The sequence below is a fragment of the Lycorma delicatula genome, chromosome 7 (genome assembly GCF_047948215.1).
Source record: "Lycorma delicatula isolate Av1 chromosome 7, ASM4794821v1, whole genome shotgun sequence".
NCBI lineage: Eukaryota > Metazoa > Arthropoda > Insecta > Hemiptera > Fulgoridae > Lycorma > Lycorma delicatula.
In genome coordinates this window covers 80,047,569-80,062,450 of record NC_134461.1, presented here as the reverse complement: position 1 = coordinate 80,062,450, position 14,882 = coordinate 80,047,569, and the positions used below count along the sequence as shown (strand labels likewise).

Genomic DNA, 14,882 nt, shown 5'->3' with positions numbered 1-14,882 from the left:
TTACTTTTTAACCTCTGCCATATAACACTTAACATTAATTTTCTCCTTTATTCATTAAATACAAATCCAGTCACCAATTTTTATGTATTCTCCTCTAACTGGTGTTTTTTTGTTTACATGTTGTATTCTCCAAACCAGTTTGTTCAAATATATTTCTATTTTTTCATTGTTATACTTGAGTATTATAAAGAAATATATAGATATAAAGTATGTACATTATTTTAATTTTGACTTTTGTACTTTAGGGAGACTCAGGTGGACCTCTGGTTTGCCGGATGAATGATGAACGCTATTATCTATGTGGTGTAGTTAGTTGGGGTGTTGGATGTGCACGCCCACATTTTCCTGGTGTGTATACACGTGTGCCTTGTTTTAGTAAATGGATACGTAATATTTTATATAATAATTGCTCAGTTTGTAAAGAGAGCCAAGAAGAATTAGGTGTAAGAGACGTCACATAACAATATGTTAATTAATATTTTTAAACTTACTCACAAAATGTTTAGATATATTTTTTTAATTTATAACTATAATTTATTTAATATTTTATCAACTATAACGTGCATTATTTTGTCTTATTACATTTAAATAGTGTCTTTAACTGATAAAATAGATCATAACTAATAAGTTTTACTGAATGTAAACTGTACGTCGAAATTTAAGAGAAAAGCTCTGGAAAAATTATTCTGATGAATCTGATGTATTTGTATCCTATCCAGTGGGTTAGTATCTGGTTAAATTATATTGCAGTGAGATACTTTCATCTTGCATAATTATTATGATTGATGAGGTTTATTTTTAGAGAAGCCTTCTTCTAAGGTAAAAAGAAAAATAATTTTTTGTTTTCAGCTGTTCAGTGCAAGTATTTTTCATCAGTTATGTAAAAAAGCTTAGCTTCCAGTCTGCATAGAGAAAAACACTGCAAAATTGTGGTTAAGTTGGACATTCAGTACCTGGAGGGATTTTTGAGCACTTCTCTGGGTAAATTTTTATCTCATTTTATGGTGCCCTTTTCTCTCTGTTCACCTCTTTCTCTCCTTGATTCCTTTTTCCTCAGAGTGCTTGATAAATTTTTATAAAATGTATTTTGGTGCCAAGCTAAGGATGTGGGGAACAAAAGAATAAATAAATTTACTATAGCTATAGAATTTATGTGTGTTTGGTTCTGGGTACGAACTAGTTACTCCATTGTTTTTTTAAGTCTAATTCTTTTTTCCAATCTGGTGGCTGTCAAAAAATCAAACTGATGTACTTATTTGATGAAGCTGGGTCTTTTAATCCATATATATTTTGATTTTCATCAAATCTTATCTGACTTATAAAATCTTATTTTGATTTATATTAATAAATTATTTTCACTTATATCAAATCATTATAATCAAGCTGTGGTGTAAGTTAATACCACACAAATTCAAAACCATTGTTAAACCATATTTTTTGAAAAATGAGTGTAAGGAATAGCTGATAAAAGAGAAATTTATGACAATGTTAAGAAAAGTGTGTTACATGGTGAAGAATGGCCTTCCATTAGTCCTTATTTGATATAATTCATAAAGAACTGGTTCAAGTGAATAAATAAATATTGAATCAAGAGGACAACACAGAATAAACCATAGGTAAAAATTAATTTTCTTTGAAAACGATTGCAGAAACTTTGTAGAATTTGTCTTACAGAAATAAATATATTTCAAATATTTATTAAAAATTATTATTATTTTTAAAAACTTGTTTTCTTGAATAAATGGAAATAAGTTTTCAGATGACCTCCAAGGCTTTTATATGGCTCTTTCATTAATGGTATTGTATGTAGAATTGCTGTTGACCTACCCACTTGAAGTGATTAGGATTTGTAGTATATGTTTAGTTCATATATTTGATGTAATTTGAAAATACAGATATCTAATATAGTTGTTGAATGTATTTTTTCATTATGTACCGCATATGAAAAAATATGCAGATAAAATATTATACTGGTATTTCAGTGTTGATAACATCATTTTCCAATAAAATGTAATATCATAGGTTCTTCATGTTCAATAATACAGTCAGATAATATGTTTGATCTGCATTATATTGATCACTTAATTTTTTCCTACATTAACCCGTAAGTACAAAGAATACAAGTACAAAGAATAAAATCACTTTATAGAAATTGGAAAGGTATATTTATCACAACTGTATCACAAAATGTAAGTTTCATTAATCTAAGTCTTAAAAGCTGCAAATTCAATATGCTTAAACAATGTGAAAAACCACATACACATGAAAATAACATGAATACAAAAAAATACAAACAACAAGGACAAATATATAAACAATATAAAATTATTGAACAAATTTACAATGAATTAAAAAAATAAAATAAAATAAATTAAAAAATACAAATTAGATCAAATATGTGTTTAACAACACATTAACTTAATAAATACAACATTTTTAATAATCTAAATGAAAACTTTGTGTAAAAATCTAAACAAACAAAAAAGTATTACATTTTAGTAAATTAAAACATTATGAAATATAAACATACTAAAACGCTAGTACAATAAAAGTATTATTTATATATCATAAATATAATTGTTATTTATATGTTATATAAATAACATACTAAACAATGATATGTAAATGAACAGACATAATAGTGATCTAACTCACTTTTTGACAAAAGATGTAAACACTTATCTGTCAAAGTAAATGAACTACTAGGGGTAACAGTATTTCAGTAACCATTTAGTATAGCTCTTTATTTAGCATTCTCTGAATAATTTTAATTAATTGGAGTAGTAAATGTCCTATTATACTTGTAAAAATCAAATTTTGGTTGCTGTAATTTTTCAAATTTAGTTTTATGGTTTTATAGTTTTTCCTATTTTTTACCGTTTGTCTATATTTGTACAATATAAAGTAGGAAAAGTAGGAATTTTATAGATAAGTATTCTTCTTCATGCCAATCTATAGTAAAATGTATTTCAAAGACATAAATTATAGTTATCTATCTACTTGTTATATATGATATTTACTTTATTTTGGTGTTTTTACCTAATGTCAAGTAGTTTAAGAAAAAGATAACAATAAAACTAAAAAGTGATAATCATGTTCATTTGTATATTATAGCTTGTTTGATCTGATAAAAGTAAATATGGATTCAATCATAAATAATTTTAAAAAAAATTACTAGTAGGGCAAGAATTTTTATTTTAACAAATAGGAAATGAATTTATGCAGACATGTCAGAATTAATCAAATGTGAATTTTCTTTCATATTTCTTATGAAAGGAGTTTTATGTTAGATTAAACTAGAAAACGTATTTATCTTTTCTGATTTCAAAATTATTAAGTACATCTAATTAATAAAATGTCAGTTGTTGTGTAGTTCACTGATTAAATTTCTGATGACCATTTTTAAATTGTAATTTAAAACTTTATTAATGTATTCAGCATGTATATCTTTATTAAGGAACTATTTTATGTTATTAATGACAGTTTGTCAAAATGTACAAGATATATTTTGAAATTTAATAACTTAATTAGTCGGCAACTGATAACTATGAACTTGTATTCTAAATTATAAATTAACCTTATTAATATTAAAAAAAACTATTGCTTTTAAAATCATTTTTTAAGATCATGTTTGTTTTCGTTTAATTCACTGTATTAAAGTAATTAGTTATACTATTTCATAATAAGTTATTTTGTTGAAATCTTTTTTTTTTTTAGTGAGCAATTAATATTCTGCTTATATATTATCATGTTAGTAGCATAACAAATTTCTATTTTATTTTTATCCAGTGATTAAAAAAATAACTTTTTATTATTAATTAACTATTTAGTTAAGAAATTTATATTTATTTAATTTCATTAACATAACCAAATTTTATATTATAATAAGTAATTTTTTTTTGTAACACTAATTTGCGAATTAATTTTTAAATAAGTGAGTGGGCAATAGAGTAATCTACCAATTCAGTTGGGTGTATTTTTCAAAACTTTGACTACTTCTGGAGGGCCCCTTGATGTTTCAATTTAAATGTCCCCCCCCCCCCCTAATTTTTGATGGAGAACCTGAATCGGGTCTCAAATCCTGGAGAATGAGTAGTCTGGATTCATCTGAACTGATTTAGTAGATTACTTGGCATCTACTCTCTTCTTCTAAAACATTAAAACTCATTTATGCTGTACTCATTTTTTTTAGTTTTATAATCCTATGCTCCTAAAAAAAAAGAAGTATATGTATTATATTAAGTGCCATATCGTGATAGTTGTAGGTGACCTGACATAAATCACTAGCTACTCTTGAAAATGTTTTGGTCTTTCACAAAATCCAATATTAGATTTACTAAGGAAAGTAACAAGTGAAATGACTTCCAGATGTTTTCTTCATTGAATTAAATGTTATATTTTAATGTCACAGCTGAAATGCGGGTGATATTCAGTTCTGCAAGTGATAAAGTCACTCTTTTTACAACACAGAATTTACCTGTATAAATGCTCTTAATTCAGACATTATTAATCTCAGAGAAAGAAATTCTGACTAATGCTATTTGCATCTTGCATTCTTTCCATATGTGGTAGCTATAAAAAAAGGCTGATAGAATAATGCACAAATTAATGCAGCTCTCCACTTCATCTCCACATCGTCTCCACTTAGTTGGGAAAAAGAAGTGTTCACATATCACAAATAACTGAAATAATTCATTCATGATCTAAAACCTTTTAATACATAGAGAAATATGTATTTATTTTATCCGTCTGTGACTAAAGATTAATTTTTGAAACAATTTAACAATGGAGCAATACTTTTGTATATATTTACTTCTAAGAGCATTTTATAAAGAGTATTTTTTTTTTAATTTCTTTTTAAAATTATTAGCCTACTTACAGATAAGCTTGTGATAATTAATTTTTCAGTAAAATATGATAATAAATGCTCTAAAACATAAGAATAAGGATGGAAACCAAATAGAGAATTAAATTATAAATTTTTTTTATTTTTAAAATTATATTTTTTATAGAATATTCCTGTATTGGAATATATCAAGTCAAAGGATCAAAACAAAAAAAATGATTAATTAATAACAAAAAATCATGTTTTTATTATTAGTCTGGCACATTATTTTCACAAAAAATTTATTAGAATAAGTAAACAAAAATAAGTAATCAAATAATGAATAAATTTCTTTATATCCACGTCGCTCTGCCAAAGGTGTTCGTCTTCACTACCATCAAGTTCATTAGATATTAAGCATTTTTTAAAAATTTTCCTTACTAATTCCGTGGAAATACCTTCCCAAGCATCTTTTATCCAAACACAAATCTGGGCGTTTGATTCTTCCTGTAGGCGTGAAAAGGAAATTTTCATCAGCCATCCATGTACGGCACAGTTGTTTTAATGCAGATATGAACGGTTTATTAATGCAGACATCTAGTGGTTGCAATAGAGATGTCAATCCGCCTGGAATTATTCCTTGGTCTGTCATACTCTTTTTTAAAATGTCTTTCACTTTATCAGTCGTATGTCCCCGAAAACTATCCATTACTAGCATACCGGTATTTTTTTTATTAAGTAAATCTCCTGATCGCTTTTGCCATACACACCTGATCCAATCTAAAATTAAGGTTTAGTCCATCCAACCTGATTCCTTTTAAAAACAATGTACGGAGGTAATTTTGATCCATCAGAAGTAACGCAAAGCATAACAATACACCTTTGTTTTTCATTACCACCAGTGCGAATCGTAACACTTTTTTCACCTTTCTTGTTTTTGGTTATGTCAATGGCATTTCAAAATACACGGGGGTTTGATCAGCGTTTCCTATTTGAGAAGGTAAAAGGCCTTTATCTTTTCTAAGATTTATTATGTATTTGTGAAAATTTAATATTTTTTGTTCATAAGCGTCTGGAAATCGTTGAGAAATGGTCGTTTTTCGTCTTATTGATAAATTATTTCGTGCAAAAAAAAGGTGTTATCCATCCACAGCTTGCTTTAAAATCAACTTTATTCAATGATTTAACGATTTCACGAGCATATGTGATTGACATATTTCTGTCGTGACAGCATAACCGCATTTCCTTTTTTCCATAACAAAGTTATACAATTTTTTTTCTATGTCTGTGTATTTTGCCTTATTACAGTTATCATTTAACGGCCTACCGATTACTATGGTAGCAGTATAATCTGAATAGAAAAACCGATAAAAATTAGAACAATGAACAAGATTTGTCCTCCTTCGTATTTCAGATTACAGTTATCATTCAACGCCCTCGTCGGTTACAACGGTAACACTATTATCTGAATAGAAAAGCCGATAAAAATTATATCAATGAACAAGATCTGTCGTCCTTCGTATCTCAGATTACAGTTATCATTTAACACCCTCGCGGGTTACTACGGTAACAATATACCGTATTTATTCGAGTACCTTCCGACAACGAATAAGCCTTGCATCTCGTTTTTCCGGACCGAAAATCTAAAAAAAAAATCGACTATATAATGGTATTTTTAAATGCAACTGATATGATAAAAAATACGTAAATACGGTTATATTGGAAAAGTACATCATTTAATTCGTTTATTTAAATTACAATATTAATATTACATTAATAATTTACAGTACATGTCGTGAGTCTTAGTTATAAAATATCATGTTGTGAATCATTCATAATATACACCCAGCGAAAATTATTAAAGGTAAATCGATGAAAATTTGAGTACAGGTTCTTCTTACAGTGTAAATGCTCACTAAGAAAGGATTTTTTTGATATTCTGAATTTAAAGGATTAAAATAGAGTAACAATAAAATTTACTATTTTTTAATTTCTCTTAACAAATGAAGCTACTGTATTGATTTTTGGTGTGTGAAATCTTCATGTGAATTTCTGTCTTCATACCAATTTCTAGAATTTTTGAAATTTTAAATTTAAAGGTTAAAAATGGATTTTTGAATTTTGTTTCAAACCTTGCTAATTTTTTATTTTCTCGGTAGCAAATGAAGAATCAACCTGATATCTGATGTGTGTTATTTTCATGTGAATATTTAAAAACCAAATTTTAGATTTTTGAAATTCTGATTTTAAAAGGTTAAAATGGATTTTTGAATTTGTTTTTTACACCTGGCTATTTTTTAATTTTTCGCTATCAAATGTTCATATCAACTTGATTTTTATGTGTAATCTTCTTATTAATATCAAAAAACTGATTTCTAGATTTTTATGAAATTCGACCTTGAAAGGGGTAAAGAAAGTTAAAAACATTTTGAACGATGACGGCAAATTTTCCCCATTTCAAAGTATACTAAACAAAATATTCAGTAGATTTGGGCTTGCAAATACTCTTCAGATAAATTTAGAAATCTAAATCGAAATCCAAAACCATTTTCTGGATTTTTAAATTTCAATTTTTTAAGGGGTGCGATGGTGTACAGCTTGTGGCTCAACCAACACAGCCACTACCACTGTTGTTGTGTATGCGGCGTGACTGGCCACACCTGTCTCTGGTTACATGACTGAAAAAACATAAAATAAAAAAAAAAAGATTGATCATGACGGGAAGCGCAAGTAACCATGTAGAGCAGGCTTACCATATATTTGTCATAGAAATATTTTCTCCCATTTGTTTTATTGCATAAATGTATCAGCTTCATCAGGGAATGAAAATTATCCACATCATGTTTCATTAGTCTTACACTTAGAAAAAGAACACATAACTTCACATCACAATATTATCACACAACAATATTTTGTGTGCGACTAACAAAATGTAATATGGGTAATTTTAAAATGGATCAAAAAGTTTATTTCAGCACTATAAATAAATATATGTACATGTTTAAAGATAGTAAATACAGTATTTTAATTATGATTAATATTTAACTTCATATCATTTTTCATTATAAACAGTACCACTGTTATGTGATAAGCAAAAAATAAACTAATAAATTAGAGATAATTTTGTTCAGTTTGTTCATATCAGTTCGTTTTGTTTTATGATATATCGTCAGTTTTATTTTTAAATTGTGACACTAAGTATGGAAAGAGTATTGTGAAGATTATAAATGTAGATAAAACTTCAATTTTATTTTCCAACATCTTGATTATATATTAGTTTTTGCCAAATTTAATTTTATGTTAATTTCAAAGATCTTCAGCTAATTTTAATGATTAAAAGGATCCTGTTTGATCAAAGAGGATTCAAACTACTTTAACACCACTTACTTTTTTATATTTGTAATAGCAATAGATGTTTAATAAAAGACTATCTTTACAATATTTAAAATTTTATTAAATGAATAATACAACTGAATCCTGTAGCTCTGTGTTATAATTACTTTGGGTAATGTGGAAGAGTCAGGGTGAACAATTATTGTGGCCTGAAAGGGAATAGGCTCGCCCAGATAGACCTCTTCTTCTTTATCTTTTTATAAAGAAAAGACTATATCTATATTATGAGTTTTATTACTTTACGGAGTCTAAAGGAGTTCAAGCTGCTAACATACCTTGTAATTATCAACTTACCAGAGAATCAGATCTTTGAATGTTTAGCAAATTTGTCTTATTATAACAAATTTTACTGTTTATTTACTGTATATATTGTCATAAAGGAATACTGAATGTAAGTAAGATTAATAGGGATTGGTGGGTGTGAAATAATATTTATTTAGCTTATTTTACTCAAGAGCTAAACTTATAAACTTAGATTCAAATTGATTCTGTAGTTTCTAAGATTATCTTTGACTAATGAAGTCATATCTTAATTTTTAGTACAGTAGGATCACTATTATTAATAAACCGTTTCCTAAATAAACATTTAAGTAAATATTTTCTTTTAAATTTCTGAACATAGTTGAGAAATTCAAATGATTATTTTTGAAAAAAAAACATTTATCTTATGTTACTTGTAGGTTAAATGAAAGTATATGCCTACATTAAAAATAATTTGTTAAATTTTATGTGAATGAAATTTAAGGCACTTTTACATCTAGTCTTGGAAATGCAGTTAAAATTAAGTATGTTTTGGATAAAATACAACAAAAAAGGAGAACGTTTTATCTTTTCTGTACAGCTTTCGTTTCCAATTTGTGAATTATGTGCACAAAATAATTTAAGTTCTTTAAATTTTTGTGATTATCTACTTTTTTTAAATTAGATTAAATAAATATTGATTTCTTTTTCTAAGTCTTCAATAAAAGGAGAAGATTCTCAATTTAACCCTATGTATATATTTTTTTTAATATACAAGTCTTCCATACTATTCACCAATTGGACTGATATTTGACGATTCTGTTTTTAATTTTTGTAAATTATTAGGAGAACTAATTTTTAGTTTAAAATGTAAGATTACATTGTCTAAGCAGACCATATTTTTCATTATTTTGATCTCATCTTCATTGCTTAGTATTAGATTGTTACTGCATAAAATTGTATAATATTGTGGTAGTCTGATATTCAAGTATTTTTACATTAAAATTCAAGTTAATTAATTTTATAGAAATATGTATATATACATATATATATATATATACACACACAAATATGAATGCACAAATATATATTTCTGCATTCCAAAGAACCTTAGGATCATGCAATTTAGAGAAATTTCTTTGCATTCCTTTCTTTATTATCAAGAAATTGTTTTCTTGCCTTTATCTTTCTTCAGAGTACTTTTTTTCATACAGATAACATTTTATATAGGTCTATCCAAAAAAAGAGGCTGTAAGTAAAAATAAAGCTAAAAGATAAAACAATAAACTTTTAAATATTATAACCAATATCAAACAAAACCTTAATGCCTTTTTTAAATTACCACTTTTTCAAGTCGGCATTAATTTAAGGGCCAATAACTTGGTTGAAGTTGTTTAAGATCACATGGTACCATGTAAATTGATAATGTTAATTTCTTAAATTTCATGTTCCTTTTTCTCAGCTCCCAGAAGGCCTACAAAATTTAGCTTTTGCACAGACCTTTCTGGGCCCTTTATAAAGCTACTGAGATTTATTGAAATAAATTTATTGAAAACTTATTTTCAAAAAAAATGTTTTCCCTAAAGTCTGTTTTCAATTGCCATATTTTGCGGAAATATATTTTTAATTTATTCTCTAAGTAGAATTTCTTGCTATAAAACTTAGTAGGTACATCTATACCCTATAAAACTTCTGTAAAAATTACTTTCACCTACCTTCAACCGTTTTTTAGAAAAAGGAACATAAGTAGAAAATTTCTAAATTTTTGGAAAACACATAAATATTATAATATAATACTTTTTCACTTACCACAATACTGGAACATTCCTGCACCATAGAAAGGGCCATCAGGATTTTCTTTTTCATCAGCAGCTTTACTTTTTACCCTTTTCTTTTTATACAAATCTTCTTCTTTGTAAGCATCTTTCAGACATCGGTCATCAAATCCCTTACAGGCCTTTACCATGTTTAATCCTGGATTTAATCCAAACGCTTCTATAATTTTAATGCGCCCAGCATTTCCGTCATTAAAACTTATAACAGCCTCATATACTCCAGATGACAATGCTGTTAAGCTAACAAATACTGTCTTGGGTGTGCGTGACCATGCAAACATTTCAGTAATAAATCTGGGTCAGTTGTACTTTTGAATACTGGCTTAACTACTTCACCTATTCCCTTTGGTAAAGGGTTTTTGTTATAGTTTTCATAATTAATTTTACATTTATTATACTTGCACCAAGTTGTATCTCCAGTGGGACAGAGGTTATGTGCTAGCTTTTCATCTGTCAAAGTCCTGTGAAAATAAATGGACCAAATAGTTCACTTCATTTGGTCTGCATTGGAACAACTTCATCTTATGGCATTATCATAGTAAGACTGTAACTTATTTATTTCCTTGTCTGTCAATTTACCTTTACCTGACATTTTTTTCCATTAGACAATAAAATATTTTTATTATCTATGCGTAATTTTCTAAGCCAGGAGCCTATCCTTTTCTGTACAGTGCATTTTAATTTCTGTATCCTAACAGTGCCATAAGGTACTGTTTGTCACACTGAAGCAAAGCCCTTACTATCAAAGCCCTTACTATCACAATCTCCTAAATATTTTACGTACCTCACCCCGTAATTTGTCTGAGACCGAGTAAAGATTTTTACTGCACCCACAGCCTCCATTGTAACACTTACACCTTAATAATTTTTGGTGCAATTGCCACTTTCAAGATGATTTTTTTTTAATATTTTCATTTTTACAACTATGCAACCTTTGCAGTACTTGCTAAGTATTTCTAAATCTCTCATCTTCCCAGTGCCAAGGTTGATGGCAGTAACAATACCATTCAGGCTCTTCAACTCTCGCTTTTGCCACATGCCATCTAGTGCTACATCTAAATATTGGAAATATTGGAACCTTCATTGGTTTCTAAAGCTTCCATCACATCTAATTTCATCGATTCATTTGCTACTTGTTCAGTAACAGACTTTAGCAAATGATAAAATTTTAGCCACCGCATATGCGGTGAACCCCACACACTCAGTGTGTGCGGGCTGCTGGGCGTTTGGTTCAGAAAAATTTCCCACTTCCTACGAAAAAAAATAGTCTCAGAACTGTAACCCCAATATAAATTCGACGTAAAACACAAAATTCAGTGTCGAAAAACGAGTTTTTTTTGTTAGTTTTGTGTACAACAGCTTTTTTAAATGATTAATAAATGCGGAAAATTTAGTGACAAAACTTGTAGAAACTTTAATTCTGAAGAAATTAATGTAAGTAAATACAGTCAATAAAAAGTAAATAAAACTTCTTTAAATCCGTTTTACTGAAGCAAAACACGAAAAATAAACAGAAAATCGTATTATTCTTCCTGTACCTAATAAACATTCTTTTTAAAGCATTCTCAGGTATATCAGCATTTAGCCCAGGCACTAGTACAAGGCGAATTTCATGTCTCACTGGTTTGTCAAGAAATAAAGTATGGCACGTCCTACGGAAAGAAAATATTTATCCTTTCCGCCTGTAGAAGGTTCAAAATTTGTGGCCAACAGATTACCCCCAACAGTTAAACTTGTGTCATTGGTTTCTAGACAACGCTGATAAGGTAACTTCAATTTTATTTACTGATGAAGACACTTTTATGAGAAACGAAGTCCTCAGTTCTAAAAATAGTCATTTATGGAGTGAAGACAATCCACACACGTGGTACTGTGGAAACTAGTTTCTAACATAGATTTGATATTAATTATCATAGATTTCACATTAACGACAAAATTCTGGGACCAAAATATTTTCAATGAAAACCTTACGAGAAATGCATATGTTCATTATAAAAAATAATTTACCGGTTTTTTTTGTAGGATGTAGCTTCGAAAACTTAACTGCAAATGATTTTCCAGCACGATTGTGCAACGCCATATTTTTTTTAATAGCTAGAAATCACTTGAACGCTAATTTTTTAAACTGAATTTGAGTGTGGACCAATCAATTGGCCACCACGATCAGCTGACAACGCCACTATATTACTTCATCTAGGACCATATGAAAACGATAGTATGTCAGTAAAAAGTTAATACTGAAGAAGATTTACTCATTAAAATACGAAATGCTACTGAATTTATGCGCAACGATCCTTGCCACCGTAAAATAAAGCCACCGGCAATATTTTACGTCAGGCAGAGTTCTGTGAGTTTCGAACAATTACTGTAACTGAGATTTGTTATTTTATTATTTGTCATTTATTTCATGCATTTTATTATGCTATATTAAGAATAATGTTTATTAGGTGCAGAAAGAATGAGACGATTTTCTATTTTTCTTTCTGTTTTGCTTCAATAAAAAACAGATTTTTAAAAGTTTTTATTTACTTTTTATTGGCTGTATTTACATTAATTCTCTCAAAATTAAATTCTCTACAACTTTTTTTTTTAATAAACAAAGTTGTTGTACTACAAAACTAAAAAAAAACTTGTTTTCGACACAGAATTTTGTATTCTACGTCGGATATTTTACAAACTACTGTAGTTATAGTTCTGGAACCAGTTTTATCCTATTTCCCAGCTCAATTTTACCAACCACCAACTTTACTCGTTAATTTGGGTCCCAAAAATTACAGTAGGGCTCTTTTATTAGAGCTGAAATCCGGGCGAAATCTTTCACTAGCCGTAACTCGAAAATAAATCGTTTCCAGACCAATGTTTATGTGAATTTTTTTCATTATTTTCACCAGTAGAACAACATGTCCTGAAAGTTTTTCCGTTTCTTCGTGGGACACTGTATATACATTACATACAGAATAAATTTCAAATAGCAAAAATTTGTATGAAATAATCCCTCATGTTCCGTTACAAGTTTTGTTATTGTATGATATCTTCCCTCCATTTAGAATGTGTTGATTGTTTATTATTCCTCTTATAGAATACAATGAGCAGAGTTCTTTTGTTTTGAGGAGAAACATTTTTGAAAAGTTTTTATAGTAAGTTTTTGGGAAAGCGCACTTCTGTGTATTTTATTATGCTATCTATATGCTGGAATGTAGTTAAAATTTTTATCATTAATTTACTGTTAAAATTGTACCTACCAAAGAAACCCCAGTGCAATATACATACTTTCATAAAATATATTGTAAACTAGCTCTACCCGCCACGCTTAGCTGTGGCACATTGTGCTTACATGGATGAGAAATGAGAAACAAAACAAAGCATACGTTTCATAGAAGTTTAATTTTGAAATACTTGTGGATATACAACATTTTTTGTTTTTCCACTGTCTGCGAAGATATAAAGGCTATCTGGTATGCCTACTCGGGAACACGCAACATACAGTTGCCTATGTGAGAAGCAATCCGCATCTAAATCTAAACCACACAATTCTAAAGATTGACCTTGAGCTTTATTGATTGTGATTGCAAATGCCAATCGAATTGGGAATTGCAATCATTTAAATTAAAATGGTGTATCGTCTCGGTCGGGATTATGGGTATTCGAGGAATGAGGACATCTTCACCTTTGAAAGGCCCCGTTAAAATCGTTGCTTCCACTACGTTATTCATCAATTTCTTAACTGCAAGTCGCGTGCCGTAGCAGAGTTTTGCCTGATTAATATTCCGAAACAAGATAATTGTCATTTTTTGATCGAACCATTGCTAGAATCAATCTAATGAGGAATGTTTTCCCAGTTCCTCCTGGCGCATCCAAGAAGAAGGTCCCTTCAACTCCGTCATTTATCATTTGCATTATGCGATCATAAATGCCTTTCTGTTCACGCGTTAGTTTGCGAATGTTTGATTGGACATATGACTGAAGATCATCAATGTTGTTACTCTGTTCATGGCGTAAATCCACATCAAATGAAGCAATCGCAGCTCGGGTGCATTCCCAAGCATTCCCAATTGACTAAGACCTTTATTTGCAATAGCTAAGCACTTGTCTTCAATATTTATCAATGGTTCGTTGTAAATGCCTTCTGTAAATTCCATGGTCATATTGGTATTTTCTAGGTGTACTCTATGCAAAATATCCTCATCCATATGCTATCGATATCTTTCCCATAACTCTGTGGGAGATGAAGGGAAGCAAGCGGTCAATATAATTGCGCATAATGCGCGAATTTGGTTTGGATGTGCAGTGTTGCACGCGTCATTAATACATATATCCCACTGTTGATCGTTTTCTAATAAATTCAGAGCATGGTGAAAGGCGCAGCTCAATCACAACATGATCACACAAAAGTACCTCGATTAAAGTGAATATTTAATTCAGATTGTATAATAATCTGAATCAGATGCAAGTGAATACTTTTCTTTTTGTTAATAAACAATGTAATTGGGAACAGGTATTGATTCACATGTGACTGCGATTGTCGTTAGCTAGTATGGCGAGTGTTCCCCTCGCTTCCGGCAGATGGCGCGGTCACTGGTAGACAGCTG

The 14,882-nt window shown here is 29.2% G+C and overlaps 1 protein-coding gene across 1 annotated transcript in view; it reads left to right on the top strand.

The window, feature by feature from the left end:
* Nucleotides 1–2,838, top strand: part of LOC142327695 (trypsin-1-like) — a 41,920-nt gene extending 39,082 nt beyond the window's left edge. The window contains exon 8 of the mRNA XM_075370944.1: nt 246–2,838. Within this exon, the coding sequence (XP_075227059.1) occupies nt 246–461 (216 nt within the window). The 3' untranslated portion in view covers nt 462–2,838. The remainder of the gene's footprint in view (nt 1–245) is intronic.
* The last annotated feature ends 12,044 nt before the right edge of the window (nt 2,839–14,882 follow it).